The sequence below is a fragment of the Cyanistes caeruleus genome, chromosome 1, assembly GCF_971803275.1.
Source record: "Cyanistes caeruleus chromosome 1, bCyaCae1.hap1.1, whole genome shotgun sequence".
NCBI lineage: Eukaryota > Metazoa > Chordata > Aves > Passeriformes > Paridae > Cyanistes > Cyanistes caeruleus.
In genome coordinates, this window is record NC_141701.1 from 65,509,348 (window position 1) to 65,526,179 (window position 16,832).

Sequence of the window (16,832 nt, forward strand, 5' to 3'; positions counted from 1 at the left end):
ATTTTTTAAGACGTGGAGAAGGTGGTGTCTCCTGTATTCCTTCACTGTAGCCTTTATCTGTATTTTGTATGTGATCTGTCCTACATTGCCAAATTTATCTGGCATCCCAGTCAAAACCCAGTGTTTTTAGAAAACAAGGGAGTATTTTAAGTTTTAAGCAGCATAAAGATTGAGATGTAAGGAGGTACAGTTAAGCAACAATTAGGCTCTAACCATGGTCATGTTATGTAGCTGCTCGTAGAAGCAGACACTATTGAACATCAGCTGACATAAAAATGCTCCCTTCATCTTTTGATTGTATTGGTGTATTCATTTCCTTGTATTGAGGAGAAACACAGATTAATAGTAGTCTGGAGTTCATACAGTCAATTGGAAACTTCAAGGCAATTATTGATAACTTTTAATCAGCCTTCTGGTGCCTTAGTATGCCAGACACTTTTATGAGATTTGTTTGCTTTCAGAAATTATTTAAACTTGCCCAGTTTGTGGGTGAATTTTCAGACGTAGAAAAAGATGTATGTTCTTGTCAATAATCTCTCCATTGGCAAATTCCAAATGTTTTCCTAGTCCATGGAGGTTTTACATTCCAGACTATCTCTTTCCAATGGTGTTAAGATTTGTATGATAGGATTTTTTTTTTCTCTACAGTACTGTTCATTTTTTCAGAAATGGATACATTGTTTTGCCTTAAATTTGAAGGGGAAAGTGGTTAATATAAACCACAGTAAAACTTTCAGGCATAATGGTTATAATCTGGATTTCAAGCCTCTGAAAACTGAGTTCTATTAAAGGTAAAATTAAGAAATTTAAAACTTTTAAAAAATTCCAGCTTGTGCTACTCTGTATCAATTTAAAAGTTACAGACAAAAACAACTTTGAACTTTGCGCAGGTTACAGCGTCACATCAAAATTTTAATTATTTTCACATGTGGAGATCCCACACTCTCACAGACCTTGTTTCTGTGCTTGTCCTTCTTTGTGGAATTTTTTTGCCAACATCAGTCCTAATTTCCCTTGTTGCTTCTTTACAGTTGCCTCTTGTCCTTTCATTGCTCACTTTCAGAAAAGTGTGGCTTTTCCTTTTCTGTAACCTGCTATTAGATGGATAAAGTTAGTTTCAAATTTAACCCCTGCACTTCTTAAGACAGAAGAAATCCATCTTTATTCTCCCACATTATGCCACGACAAGTCATTCTAGCAATTAAGAAAGTAGCAGACAAAGCATCATGCCTCTAATTTACCTGAATATTTATTTTAAATCCCTAAAGCAGAAGTTTATGGAGAACTTAGGCTATTTTGTCCTGTTATTTTTCAATTTGGATGGAGGCAAATCTCACCAGCAAACTGAAACAGATTTTGTACCACTCCTGGAGTTCCCTGAACCACAACATAGGAAGGAAGGTTGGAAACGGAAGGCCTTGTATACAGCAATCTTGACATGTGCCTAATTGTCTTTACAGACCAAATGTCATCAGTACTGGCCTGATCCACCAGATGTCATGGAATATGGCTGCTTCCGTGTCAGATGCCACTCTGAAGACTGCACAATTGCTTATGTTGTCAGAAAAATGGTCATTACAAATATTGAGGTAAATTCCCCTTGCCTTTAATTATCCCCAAATAAGATGAATGAATACCTTTAAAGATAAAGACTACGTTTGGCAATGTGTATCTCTGTGTGTGGATATGATGTGTGCCCATATACACACACACACATTTTTTTATATAGAATACGTGTATATTATATGGATCAACATGGTATGATTATTTCTTTAGAGCTTCTTCAAAGACACATTTTTTGAAGTTCTATAATAAATTATGCTGTACAGGTACTGCAGTAACATCATAAGGAAGTTTAGTGTTTTTCTTTAAATGGTTTTGCAATCACTGATTCTTTATAAGTACTTTGATTTATAATGATTTGATTGATAATGAGAGCTTTTTCCTAAGTAACTCTGCTCTTTCAAGGATGGAATATGGGTCACTTGGTTAATAACACATGCAGCTAGAACAGCTAATGAAGAAGTGAGGCATAATAAAGTTGTTTTGAGAAGATGCAGAATCTCACCAATTTCTTTTCATTGTCTTTAGTCAGATTTCAAAAAAGAAAAAAGTTCATATGTATCTCAATTGAAATGTGTTCAATTTATGAAAAATACTTATATTCCGTAACTGCTAATACTTTCATGCTAATGTCTGGTGAGTTAGAAAGCAAAGAGAAGGCAAAACAGAGTGTTTTGTTTATCTTTGTGAAATCTGTGTTCAGGTCATGTCTGGACTTCCCATAACCTGAATTGTAGGGGTTGAAGTTTGGATTTTGTTTCTAAGTTGACCTGCATTTCTTATACATTCCCCTTCATCTCTTTTCCAAAATTCTATGGCCACAGGTATTTTCTAAAACGATGAAGGGTTTATGCTATCATAAGATGCGTAAGAAATCACTGTATACTGATCAAAGGCTAATTTGTAGTCTATCGCTTAAACTTCTGTACTGTTAAGTAGATTTTACTGTTACCTAGTAGTAATAGTATGTAGTAAGCAAGGAAAAGGCAAAATCTGTTTTAAAATATAATATTTAATCAATGTTCTTGCAGCAAGATCACCAATCCTTTAATCTCATACAGTTGTAACTTGACATTTTCTTGCTTGACAGTGCATCCAGATTTGTTTTAATGTGATTAAGTTTTTCTTTGCAGTCATAAACATGTGAGATGTCAGATGTCAGTACTTAAAGGTTTTTCAGTTAAGACAGTTTACAGTACTTCTGTTTCTAGGTATGAGAAACTGCTCAGTCAGGGAGGACCATGACATTTGTTTCTGTATTTTGGACAATTACTCTGTAGGCGATAAACTTGAATGTCAACACAGAAAAAATTAACCTCATAAAAGTAGTACTGCAACTATATGTACCCAAAGTTTAAGTCCTTGTCACTCAAATTATTTATTTGTAACCTTTCTAAGTCTCATAAAATGAAAAAGGTTTCATTTCCTGCATTTTCTTTTCAATACAAAGATTGAAAGCTATACTGTAGCACTAAGTTTGAGGGGTTTTGAGGTTGGTTGAGGCTTTTCATCTTTTAAAAAAAGCTTCTGAACATTTTGGGGTCCAGAACAAACAGACCAAATGAAAGAAATCATGTAGTGAAAGCGCAGAGTTCATCACATAGTGCAGTATTTTGTAAATCAAGACACGTATTTCTTTATGATCCTCGACAAAATAGCATAAGAAGCCTGAAACAAATTTTCATTCAGTTTCCTTTAACATAAATGCCTTACAATGTATGATTGGCCATGAAATCTCACTGGTTTTGAAATATAAAGAGCCAAAGAACAAAAGTAAGTTAGACGTTTTATGGCAAGTGTGTACAGCAGCATAATAATGTGTAAAAAGTTGTCCAAGACGTGCCAAATGAGTCTTGCCAGAGTATCTACTCTTTAGAAAGTGGGCTTTAACCCTGATCATTCAGACTCAGCTTTCAAGGTATATTTGTGAAGCTCACTGGCAAGGAGCCTGCCTTTTCCTGCTTGGAAGATAAAAAGACCATTTCAGAGTTAATGTAGTTCCACACTGTGATTTTTTTTTTTGTCTCATTATTGAAGATTATGTTATAACCTCTGTGAAAAAGGACATTAACTGAAATGTAAAATCAATTGCTTGTTTTTTAACATAAGTAAGAATTAAGGCTGACATTTCAAGTTTAAATTTCCAACTTTCTATATGATTATTGTTATTTTAAGTTCTGTGTGTTGATTTTTTGAAGAGCACACAAATCTTTTATTAATCAGGGAGAGTGTATCTTTTAAGGAGAATGAAACAAGAAAGTTTGCTTTTTGATGTAATTATAATAAGCAAGTCTGCAAACCGCAGATGGATGAAGAATGGATATTCTTGTGGCTGAAGGTCTTGTCAGTACAGTATTGCAAGTGTTAGAGCTGCCATTTGAAGCACTGCCTGTGACAGCCCTATTCTTCATCAGGAGTTTCAGCCCCAGTGACAGACTCACTGGAAAAGATTATGTGCTTCTGAGCAAAATCTAGGATGTTAGCTTAACCACCATGAAGCTGCTGCTGCAGTTACCTATCTTAAATTTGCTCAGGATGGGTAGGGACAAGTACATAGGTTTGTTGGAGAATTTTTTGCTGAACAACTTCACTGTAATGACAGTGAAGAAGCACAACAACAGACAGCTGGGGATTAACATGATGTCTTAGACTTCTGCAGTTCCTAACTAATTAAATATGGATCAATGCCATGAAGAAGCTAAATGTTGGCCAAAGGGCTGACGATAAAATGGGAAAATTACATAATCCTGAAGTGTCACTGGAGTCTGGGCTAATTTATTTGAATCCATAATTTTTAAACTGATTTGGAGAAATATCAAATCCATGAATTCCACTGAAATCAGTCCACAGGAATTAAAAAAAAAAATCATTAAATAGTTTTGGAATAGCAAGGTGTACAAGGTCAATTTAAACAAAAATAGCAACCAAGCCATAAGCAGCTCCTACTGCCTCACTTTCTCTAAGACTCATAAAACAGAACAAATAAAGCCAGATTTTTATGAAGAAATATTATACATTTATCAATCATTAGGATGACTATCATTGAAAACCTGTGTGCAAAAAGAAAAAATTCTGGAAAATACTTAAACTGAGTTGCAGAAAATAGTGGTTTGATACACTATAATAATGAGTATAATGAGAAGTTGCCACTTATTTTCCATTACCAGGTCTATACAAAGGAGGGAGAGCTGGGAGGAATAGTGTTTAAAAGTAGGTATTGATAGCTGAACATGTACTGTAGGGCTAACTATGGAACCAGTAACTATACTTCTAGCATTTTTGCATGTATAGGTGCTAGATTTTAGTAACTTTGGTGGTCTTTTAATGCAAGTTATTTCCATGTGGAGTGTTGTTTGGCTGACATTTTCTGTACTTAAAAAACTGATTTTCACTAGACTTGAAGATATTACTTTTTTAAAGAAGAAAAAAAAAATCTAAAAATAACTTTAAAACTTGACTTCATCAAAGTACTGCTTTGACATTTTCTGCATGAGACATAAAAGCTTAGACATAGAAAAACTAATTCTAATATAAATGAATGTATTTACTGCTTAGGTCAGGTTTAAATTGCTAATAAAGCATAAAGTGTTTTAAAATATTTGTGCATTTTGAAAAGCAAGTGACAGAATAGTCAAGCTGCAGCATTTTGAATCATCCCAGAAGAACTCAACAAAAGAATCAAAACTGATAGTGTTAAAGCACAAATAATTAGAGGGCTACACTGAGGCTCGAAGCATACCTGGAATAATTAGCAAACACCTATATTGGTCTCTAAGGATGATTAAGGGCACCTAACAGAAATTGGAGATTCTTACACCAAAAGCAGCAGCTCTGAGGGCTAATTGCATGTTCTTAGTGTATTCTCACTCTGAATAAGTCTTACATAACATACTTCTTGTACCTGATGTCTGTAAACAATTTAATAAATGCAGCTCACTCTATTTGAGCCTGAAGCACTGATAAGTAAAAATTAAGTCAGTTCTTTCCTTTGTTCTGAGCTTGAAAAATAACTTCTTGCTTCTACAGATGACTGTCAGTGTTTCTCAGGTGTGCCACTGGCACTTATCCATGTTGTATAGCTTTTGGTTCTTAAAGCACATGAATGACAACTGGGTACTCAGTCTTGGATAATTTTCAAATTAGTCAAGTCTTTGTTTCACCAGGATGCTGTAATTCAGAGGTCTCTAATTGAAGAGAATGAGCTCAAACTGTTACATGTAATTGCTTCTTTATCTCATTTCCCTTTTGAAGAGGTTCTGATGAAGCATATGCAGATTTTTAAAGAAGAACTTTTTAAAGACATTTTTAGACATGTTTTTGTATTTTATTTTTTTTTAATCTGTGCCATTTCAGAAAAATGTGAATGGTAATCATTTGGTTAAGGTGAACTTTTTCTACTCAGTAGAGCTGGGTAACAAAAAGCCATACATGCTTTTTCATGCAGAGATCCTGGTCATTGTGCATCTCTTGATGACATGGATGGTAGAACCTGATGTAATTTGTATTATGGTGAGCTTGGTCATTAATGTTAGATTACATGGTCCATGTGGGTCTTGTGCTGGCCCTTTTTAATTGCTCAGGCTCTGCTTTTAAGAAGAAAAGTATGAGCTGTGTAGTTTTTCTTTTTGTCCTTGTGGACAATTGTAAATTTCTGAAATTGCTCTGACTGGAATAAATGTATTCCCTAAAACTCTACTTAGTACATAGATAGTACTTATTCCATCTTATGTGTCCTACTAGCCTGTTCCCTGGGAGTGGAGCACCCTCAAGTGGGAGAGGAAAACAAGCAGTTGAAGACATTTAAAACATGTCCTATATTTCAGCAGTTGTGAGCATAAGAGAAAAAGAGAAAAAAGTCTAAAAGCCACTAGCATCACAGAAACATTCCTGTGTGGACCACTAGGGAACGGCCAGCTTTTACAGACTAATCCAGCCAAAAATGAGAGTTTTATTTCAGAAGGCTGTCAAATTTTAAGTCTGGCAATTGACAGAAAATAAATGCAGGTAACAGGTTAGCTATTGCAAAACATGGGGAAGGAATTAAGGAACATGGGGACGCAGTTTGTAAGGATTGAGATCTTTGCTGCATGATGCAACAGAGCTCACGAGCCTCTTCCCACCCTAACCATTAGTTACATCTGTAACATAACAGTTCAGCCCAATCTGAATGCAGAGATGATTGAGTGATTTCATAATCAAAGTTAACAAAAAGCTAAACTGAAAGAACTTCTGTAAAACTGTGATGTTTTTACGAATAATTGATTCAAAAAAAGAACTCTTTGTACAACAGAGTCTTTTAACTAATTATATTGCTTCCATACAGAAGAGTATCCTCCTGTGGATCATACAGATGTCATTCATATATGTACAATGAGCATGTATGTATGAATGATATATATGTATATATATTCTCTTCTAATAGAAACCAGACTTAGCAAGTGTTGAAGGCAACTTTATTATACCTGAATCTCTAAGTGTGCACACACATATTTGTAGTAGATTGAATAGCCCTAACCCCCTGTTATATTAGTATTGTTCTCAGTAGTTCTGCTGTTCTCAGTTTTCCAACCAGTTCTGTACTGTAGTATAATACTATTATGCTTATGTCTTGTAGCATTTTAGCTCAGGTGAATCAATGATGTCAAAGTGTCATAGGTTAACAGTCAATAAATCAAAAAATTAAAATATTTAGTTCACACAAGTCAAACTTGATACTTCACTAATTTAGAAAATGTTATGCCTTATGAATTATTACATGTTCATACTTTACACTGAATTTTAAAATCACAAATGTTTTTTACACCATCTACCTCTTATTGCATCTGCAGAAAACACTTGCTGTGAAAAAAATGACTTGTATCTAGTAAACATTAATACAGGAGTCATAACACTGGCCATTGTTTGAAAACTTTACTGTATTTTAGACAGAACAGCAACACACCGTCACCCATCTCCAGTACGTAGCTTGGCCGGATCATGGCGTTCCTGATGACTCCATGGACTTCTTGGAGTTTGTGACCTGTATGAGGCCAAAGAGAGTAAAGAATGAGCCAGTTCTTGTTCACTGCAGGTACTTGTGTTTAAAAACTCTGATTATAGATCTGCTTCAGCCTTAGAATAAGCATTTGGTGGGAAAAGTTTCTCAGGACAGGAGATTCCTTGAATTTGATGAAAATGTTAAACCATGCAATACGAGCATTTACTGCTGAAGACAGAAACACTGATGTTCTATCTAAAGGATGAGTTTACTTTGTCTCCTTTTCTCCTGCAACCTTTTGAAATGGTGAAATGGCTTAGTCACATAATTATCACAGATCTGATAATCTGCAATTTAATTTGTTCTCTGGTTTTTATCCTCTACCACTGTTATAATCTCATTTTGAATGGTACTGCAAAAATTCTTTTCCTGCTGTACAAGTGTGTGTCATAAAAGCAGTCAATTAGATCTGACCTTTTTTAAGACAAAAATATGAAACCATTGACGTTTGAACAGTTTAATTGTTTAAAAATGCCTTTACTTTAGGTGAGGTTTTAGTTTTACTTGTATTAAAAAATATTTTCTTTTCAGTAATTACCAGAAAATATTACTGAAGTTGCTGTAAAAATAAACTCTGCCCTCTTTTTAATTTTACTATGGTCTTCCTGTAATTTCCAAGGTTGTCCTACTATTAAAATTGTGATATGAATTTGGTGCATTGCAATAACCTAATTTTATAGACTATTTTCCTGTTGCATTTCACAGTGCAGGAATCGGTCGCACTGGTGTGTTGGTCACTATGGAAACAGCCATGTGCCTAATTGAAAGGAACCAGCCTGTTTATCCACTGGATATTGTACGGAAAATGAGAGACCAGAGAGCTATGATGGTGCAAACATCAGTAAGTGATGGAGAGGAAGCATATTTTTCTGTATATCAACTGCACTTGTCAAGTTACAAAACAGGTCCAAAATATTTTTAAAGGATCTAGTAGTCTGAATCTTCAATTGTCATTATATTTCAAACTTCATAAATTTACCATAATGTAGCATGGTGGCAAAGGCTGCTTTGCTAATGAGGTATGTATTTATTTGTTTTTAAAATATTTCTTATCTTGCCAGGAAAAGATAATTGATTTTGATACATTGTAAGTAGTTAGAATGCCCAAAGTCAGACTTGTACTGATCATCTGTTCACAGTCCTTTGTCTAAATTCTCTTCAAGAACCTAGAATAAATTTTTGCTTTTTATTCTCGTACAGAGTACTATAGGAAGTTACTAAGTTGAAAGTAAAATCAAAGTGTTTGTGGTCTGGTTTGAAAAGAAGGAAGTGGCTTTTCGAAAGGCCACTTTAGAGCAGAAATTCCATAAGAATGTACTACAGATTTTTTTTTAATTTTGCCACTACTCAGTTGGAAAAAAATACAGACAAGTTGTGTAGCCTCAGTAGCTGAAACATGAAAATAGACGGTGATTTTAAGATGAAAGTGAGGCAACTTTGAATTCATGAGAGCAAATTTGTGTCAGCTTTGGAAATGAACATGTTGACGTTAGAGAAGGATGAAGGATGAGAGATTGTTCTTTCTTTAGGAGAGGCTGGATGACAAAAATTCTGAGTGTGGGTTATCTTGCAGAACTGAATGCCCTATGAGAAATGAAAGGGTGTTTAGACATAGAAAGCCACACAATTAAATTGGGCATTTCTGTCTCATCTTACAAAGAAAATGCCTAAAATGCATTGAAATCAAATCCATTTGATCACAGAAAACTTAAAAGACAAATTCTATTCATTAGCAGGTTAATGATTGCAGGTATTAGCATTATGACTAGATGTGGGGGAAATCTTGCATCATCAAATGTCATGAAAGTGTCAGAATCTGCAGCTGCCTGTGTACCATTAGAGCGCTCAGTGAGCAGAGCTTGTGCATGTGTGCTGCTGGGATTCACGTTCATTGCAGCAGGAGTGCACTCTTTGGAAGGGGATCAGGACTGTGTAGTTGACAAGGCAGTTGTTTGAAAGGTGCCCTGCCTGTTCTTTGCTGAAGTAGAAGCTGAGCTGATGACAAAGGTGGTCATGAGATGAAGAACACTAGCTTTAAGTTTAAGGAAGCCAAGTGTTAACTTCTGCAGTTGTACCTGTCTACACCCCTCAGTTTCTAAAACTACCTAAACAAGTTCAAGCTTCAGCATTCTAGAAGTGATCCTGTTCTTGAGGATCAGATGTAAAAACCTGAAGTAAACTTCAGCTTGCCAGAAGACTGAATCCCTTTTGTTACAACAGAAATGAGACAGAATTGTCCTTTCACTCCACACTTTGACATAACTGAAGAATACAGGGAATAGTAATAAATACAGCTACAGTCAGACTCCTGGTACGGAAAATGAATATCCAGAATAAGATTCTTTACCTTGCTTGCTGTGTTATGCAGTTTGCTGTCAGCACAATCAGGAGAGGGATGATCTGTAGCAGCAATACTGTGAAACTAAATTCATGTGTTATTTCTGAAGAAGGTAGACACTGTTGTGAAAAGCCAGTGAGCAAAATTGGCATATTGTACTGTAAATGAGACAGAGAAGCAAGCACTCAGCTGTGAGAAAACAGAATACCAGAGAGCTGCATGTTAATATTTGGATCTATCCTGGGTGCTCTATTGCATTCCCATGCCTGCATTCCACCTAGCCTCACTGTTATATTTGATACCCCACGTAGGATTTCTGGGAGAAGCCATTAGAGATTATTCGGTTGTAATAAGGGGATTGTTCAGTTTTAATAGCTTTACCTAAAGCACGTTCAGCTGCCCTGTAGGGCACACTCTGTGTGTGCTCCGATTCTAAGGTGATAATGATTTGCTAGATGCATGTTGTGACAGGGCACACTCAAAAAGAATGGGCTGATCAGAGTTATTACTTGGTTAGTTTAGAGTCTGTTGTTAATCATATGAATGCTGTAATTTCTCAAAGACCAGTGGTTTTGTTACCTTGAGCAGCAAAAGAACTTCAACCAAAATGATGAAGCTATAACAAAGTCGGTGTAACTGTATGGCTTTTAATTAAAAAAAGGAAAGATTAACCCTTCTCTTCCAATAAAGAGAAATTAGGTATCTGAACCATGCAGCATACAGTGCTTAGGATGTACTTGATAGAGGTAGATAGTAGAGTGAGCAATAAGAATACATGAAACAGATAAGAGTAAAGAAAACAAGTAGTCAGAGATTGAGTCAGAGGAAGCAATGCTGAGGTGCTCATTCTTTTATTTGTTCAGTAACTTGATCACACAAGTTAACAGAAGTATTGAACAGAGAGCTAAATACCACACCTGGCTTGTTCAGGCAGTAGAAATATGGAAATGACAATAACAATGAAGAGACAAGTGAAGGTAATTAAGAAATAAGAACAAAGTGATATTGAAGGTGGGAGTAATTGACTGAAAGGTTGAAAGAAAATCCAGATAAATCAAGATGCAGAAAACGCATTTCCACCTTCTTGTTTTCGTTAAGTTTTTCTGTACTTAAAAGAAAGTGTGTTGTGTTATGGACAAGAATAACATTCTTCACTGCTGGTATACAAAGGCAACCTAAGGTCCTTCACAGTCCAAATGTTATCTTTTAGCCTTTCTCTTTGGGAGATAGTGGGAGAATGTTTCCAGATGCTTCAGAAGAGTTGATGGGAACTGTCAATACAAGGGCAGCTGGGAGAACATTTCAAAGATGGACAAAGGGATGTAAAAAATGTGAAGCTTTGCTTCTCTGAATACATGACATGGAACTTTGGAGAAAAGGGTTCATTTTGGGGTTTTGACAATAGTACTTCCACAGAAGTGAGGATGCTTTGATCTTTGCAAGTTCTTATAAATTTCAATCATCTTGTGTTCTCAGGATTGTGTTAGTCATAAAAATTTATTCAGGCTAGCTGGATTTTCAGTTTTGCACTAGTCCTATGGATACTGTCTCCTTGTATCACTTTTTAGGCAGAGGCTTACAGGCTAATTGTTTTTAACAAATAATTATATTACAAGGTCATGGAAGACCTAGTCTTGGTAATAGTATAATGTAGAAAAGAAACTCTAATTTTTGAAGACTTTAAGATCTAATTGAGATCAAAATGTTGAGTGACAGAAGAATTAATGTGGATGCTGTTCTTCAAAAATATTAATTTGAAAGGTTTTGATCCCCTTCTGTTACAAAAAGAGATATGTGGTCTGATCAAAAATTGAAAATGAAGTGACTCCTGTGGTACTGTAGGTGGTTTGGAAAAAAAAAGGGGGGGGGGCCTTCAGTTAGGTAGTTGCACCTATAGACCCTATATGGCAACTTTAAATGTGGCCTTGGGCATGTAATTTAAATGTGCACAGTAATATGTAACTGCAGGACTGGCAAACTCAGAATACTCTTAATAATTAGATAACTACCACCCCCCCACCCCCCCCAGATAGATGAGATGTATAAAGAAGGTAAATATCAAGTTAAACTTAGTCAAAAGTTATGCACAGTTTTTACAAATAATTCCTATTTCCTGAAAATTAAGCACGTATTCTTTTAGTTTGGGTAACTGTATTTTCCTTGGTGTGTGATTTTTAGTGCTTGTCCTTCAAGGAAGAGTAAATGTCAGCTTTGTTTACTGTGAACACAGACAGGAGAGTAGGATTTTCTCCTCCCATCCTTGTAGCTCCTCTCCTGTCATTGCTCAGGAAAAAAAGGAAGCCATGGAACTGTTAGTCCTATTCAATAATACTGTCTAATCAGCAGTTTGACTGAACATCCATAAATGTTTTTGTGTTTTCTTTCCTACACAGAGTCAATACAAGTTTGTTTGTGAAGCTATTCTTCGTGTTTACAAAGAAGGATTGGTTCGACCACTGGATTCCAGTTAGCACAGCAGTGAAGGATGAATTCCTTTTTCGCCTAAAAAAACTGCTCTTTAAGTAGAGCAAGGGCTTGTTTCTGAAAGCAACTAGAATGGACTAGAAGCCCATGAAAAGACAGATGAGCACGTTTGAACTGTGGCACTTTAAATTCCTCAAAAACATTGCTAAATCATGTACAGTATAACAAAGTCACATAGATAAATATATGACAGCAATTGTGTGTAATATGCATTATTCACATAAACAACCATAAACAATCATGGAAACCTTAACAAATATCTTTTACTGCCTTAAGACACCCTTTACTTTGGAAGTTACAAAGTTCCTTGTGTTTCCTTTGAAATAGCAAAAAGAAAACTAATATTGAAATGATTCATCTTAAGAAGGTATTTAATATATTTGTATCATATGAAAGTTCATTGAAGGTGAATATTTGTAACTTTTCTTTTGGGATACTAAATATCCATAGAACTCTAACCTTGACTAAAAGGCTGACGAAGAGCTTTAAAGGCTTATGCATACCTACTGAACACTGAGCTGGAGAAATTAGTGAGTATGCCAGCTGTTATCATATGCTGCTTAGAAATCACATCTACTGTATGTGATGTGAAAATAATGCTGCATTTAGGCGTTTATGCAGGTGGTACAGCCTACATCTTCTGTTGACCAATTTTAGTTGCAACTTGCCCTTTTGACCGGGACCTACTTCTTACAGTTTTAGTTATTGCACCCCTTTTCTTCTGTTTCTGCTGTCTCCTTTATACTTTCCACTGCTGTTTCTGTATGTGGACTGAAAATATTTTAACTTAAAACGAGGTTTAATTCTCTGTCGTGTTTGTTTCCATGTGTATTTATGAGTTTTCAGATGTAAATGTGGATTAATATTGCACACAAGTACTAGACTTTTGACTTGCTGTATATGCAGAGTAGTCTAATCCAATACTGGAAGAAAAATTACTACTGAACCCATCAAATATGTTGCTGCTATTTCAAGGTGTGAAGCTTACAAGGGCACAGGTGTTGCTAGTGTTCAGACAGTGATAAAATGTTGACTTGCTGCCCTCCAGCAAAAGCACTCTTATCCAGCGAAACACAACTCCCTTTTGCAAGAGTTCTCCAGATTTACTGTGTTTCTTGCTTATACAGAAATGCAGTTGAATTCACCTGAAGATTTACGTGGAAAGAGAAAATGAATTTGTACATTGATGAATAATTCACCCTAAGGTACACTGGTCTCTATTTCATTTCAGATGAGAGAATTGGACTTTCTGAACAGTATAACCACATTTGTATAATGTTAAATTATTTTGTGTGTGCTTTTTGATTAACCTGAGATAGTTATTCATTTTTTAATAGTGTTTGAAAAATATTCTAAGGGACTGTTTAAAACTTTGTTATTTAAAAAATTACTTCTAAATAGGGAAAAATTTTTATGGGGCATATTAGCCAGATGTTTATATGTATAAAAGAGAAAATTAGATAATTTTTTTTTCAGAGAGATATATATGCACACACATATTCAGATGTATTTCAGGATTATGGTTTGTATTATGGATATTATCATTTATAGCTGGAGTTTCATTATAGAAACTATCACAGCTGTACAATATGCATCTCTCATGTTACTGGAAGATTACAGTTTTTTTCCCCCCAGGAGATAACAAGAAAGTGCACGTAGGATGAGCTAAACTGCTGACTTGACTTTTGTAAGCTTGGTCCTTTATCCAAGATTACATTTTTAGCTATACCTGAAGAAGATACCTGGTTACTATTTATTGATTGAAAGAATTTCAATTGAGATGTGCGGAGTAGATGGCAACATGGAAACCTTCTTGGCTCTGTTAGGTTGAACCGTGGCTAGGTTTGTGCACATCCTTAGATACTGCATTCCAAATTTCACTTCAACTGGAGTTTTCTGTAATATTTTGGATCATTGTCATCTTGCCTGATTGGTCACAGATTAGAAGGCAAAAGACTGGTTCACTCCTTTCTTGCTATATTGCACCAGCTATCTCAATCTGTGTGAATCCAAAGGTAAAATGACAGTGGACATGCACATGTTATTTGGGAAGCTTTGTTACGTGTGTGCCTGTCTGTTAAAATATCTTTTTTTTTTTTTTTAAAAGTTTTCCTCTGCCCAGGTCTCAGTCATCCCTTGCAGTTGGCATGACTTGCATTTATTAGTTTGTCAAGAAGTGAGAAAAGGCAAGAAAATAAATTCTAAGAAAATATTTAGAGCATCTTTGTGACATCTGTGTCTTTCATGGAAGTACTCATGGTTTTTTTGTGTTCAAGGTTATTCTTATATTCCAACTGGTATTTATGTTTCTTCATGTTTAATATGTACTTACCAAAGCACTGTAAACGTATTTCTTGTATAACGCCAGTCTCAAGATATATGGTATAGGCTTGACTTGGGTCAGTATGTGTGGATTTAAATGATGACTGTCATATTTTGACAACAAATGCTGCTCTTGTTCTGATAAACTTGGATGGGTTTGGTAATACCATTGGGGAGCTCTTGGATTTTAATAACTTGATTGAAATTGCTGGCCACAGAGAGAATACTCAAAGCTATATAAGTAGTAATCTCTGTAAGTTTATTTGTTTGTTTTCTTTAAATGCCTTTGAGGAAATATTAACTTCACACATATCTTGTATATTGTGTCCATCTTTATTTCAGTCTTGCTGGGTTTTGCACAGGTACCTGTAGGGTCCATAGGGGAGAATTGAAGGGGTTTTGTCTTCTCTCTGTAGTGTGTGATGACTTTGCACTGAATGAAGTATGCCTTAGATCTGATCTTGCAATGAAAGCAAGATGAAATTGTGAAAACATCTTAATGCCAGCTTTTGTTTTGACAAAAATTAAGAAATCACGAAGACTTAGATTTAATTGATTAGATTGGGGGGTGGGGTTTGGTGGGAGTTAAGACTTGTGACCACAAAGTTTTTATTTGTCAAGCAATTGGCAAATGGTAGAAAATGCTGTGAAGACAAGATTCTGTATAACCTTCATAAACATTTTACCCTCAGATTCTCCTGTGCTGGCATGATCCTGAAAATAAGTATTCAAACTATCTGGTGGTGTGGTGGTGGTTGAAGAGGGAGCAATAAACTCTTGAGGTTTTCATCACTGTGAAATACACTAACATTTATTTCTACAGAATTAAACAAATTTTAACTTAGTGGCTTTATATTTTATATGGAAATAATTTAACTGCCTATTCAGCGCCTCTACAGAAATCCCACACAGGAACACTTCTGAGACGGAGGTGAAAGGGTCAGGTCTTGCTATTTATTAAAAATAAGAAAAACAGTGCCCTAAACCATGAATTCCTTTTGTGTAATCAGATGTATGATATACAAATCATTAAAATACAACTAAACCTTGAACAGTGGTGGTGTTTGAAAAAAGAAAAAATTGTAATCCAGGGGTTTGCTTTTAATTATCCTGTCTTTGTAGTATCTTATCCTGTTGATACTAAATTATATGCAGTCAAAGTGTACCCACAAATTCAGCAATAAGTCTTCATATATATTCATTTTTTTAACTGTTGGTTTCCCTTTTTACCCTCATATTTCCTACTATGCAGTACTTGGTTAAATATATATGTATTTTAAAAGAACTACAGTTCTCAACTGTATCATCAACCTTGCATTGGCTTTATTACAAGTATAGTATGATACTTTTTTACAAAAAAGCTCTTCCCTGTAGACAGTATTCTTGTGTCAGAGTAAACGCATAAATGTTGAAAATAGATGCACATGGTTAATATTCAGTCAATTATAATTTAAACATAGTTATTTCACTGATAATGGCTTTATTTTTCTATCCTATAGCATTTAAGTGCAAGTTTATTTTACTCTCTCAGCCTTTCCAGAGAACATGTGCTGGGAAATGTTTGTATTTTGATTAGTAACCTGCAACCAGTCTACTTGGTTAAAAGCATTTATTAGTTGAAGCTATATAGAGAGTAAACATTAAATACTTTGTTCAAAGGCCAAGTGAATGATTAATTCATTATATAAAAAAATGTTTTTATTATATGTGTTTCTTGCATTTAAGTTCTGACACTGATAGTGCTCAGCCATCTCAAATTGCTGTTGGTTTTAACCGTAGTTTACATTAACAGTTTAAATGTATGTCTAATGCAATATGATTTAGTTTTAGTGTACTTTAACACTGTATAAGCCTCAAACAGTAGCATCTACAATCATTGAAGCCTGTCATTCTAAAGAAAAGAGTTTTTCTGAATCAAAAGGAAGAAGTTCCACATAATATCAATAGATTTAACCATTTTTCAGCTCACACTAGCTCTGTGACAGTAGCATTCTTACAACTCATATAAAGAGCAAATGTTGAGGATCAATAATATTATGGGAAAAAACAAATTGTATGGACTATAAGAGACAATGAAATATTGTTGTT

General features: G+C 35.1%; 1 protein-coding gene across 15 annotated transcripts in view; it reads left to right on the forward strand.

Annotated features, from left to right (window-relative positions):
- Positions 1-15,796, forward strand: part of PTPN3 (protein tyrosine phosphatase non-receptor type 3) — a 160,441-nt gene extending 144,645 nt beyond the window's left edge. For all 15 annotated transcript variants that reach the window (XM_023921791.2, XM_086896611.1, XM_023921789.2 and 12 more), the window contains exons 24-27: positions 1,461-1,589; positions 7,488-7,633; positions 8,306-8,441; positions 12,332-15,796. In XM_023921791.2, the coding sequence (XP_023777559.1) occupies positions 1,461-1,589; positions 7,488-7,633; positions 8,306-8,441; positions 12,332-12,409 (489 nt within the window). In that variant the 3' untranslated portion in view covers positions 12,410-15,796. The remainder of the gene's footprint in view (positions 1-1,460; positions 1,590-7,487; positions 7,634-8,305; positions 8,442-12,331) is intronic.
- Positions 15,797-16,832: the final 1,036 nt, after the last annotated feature.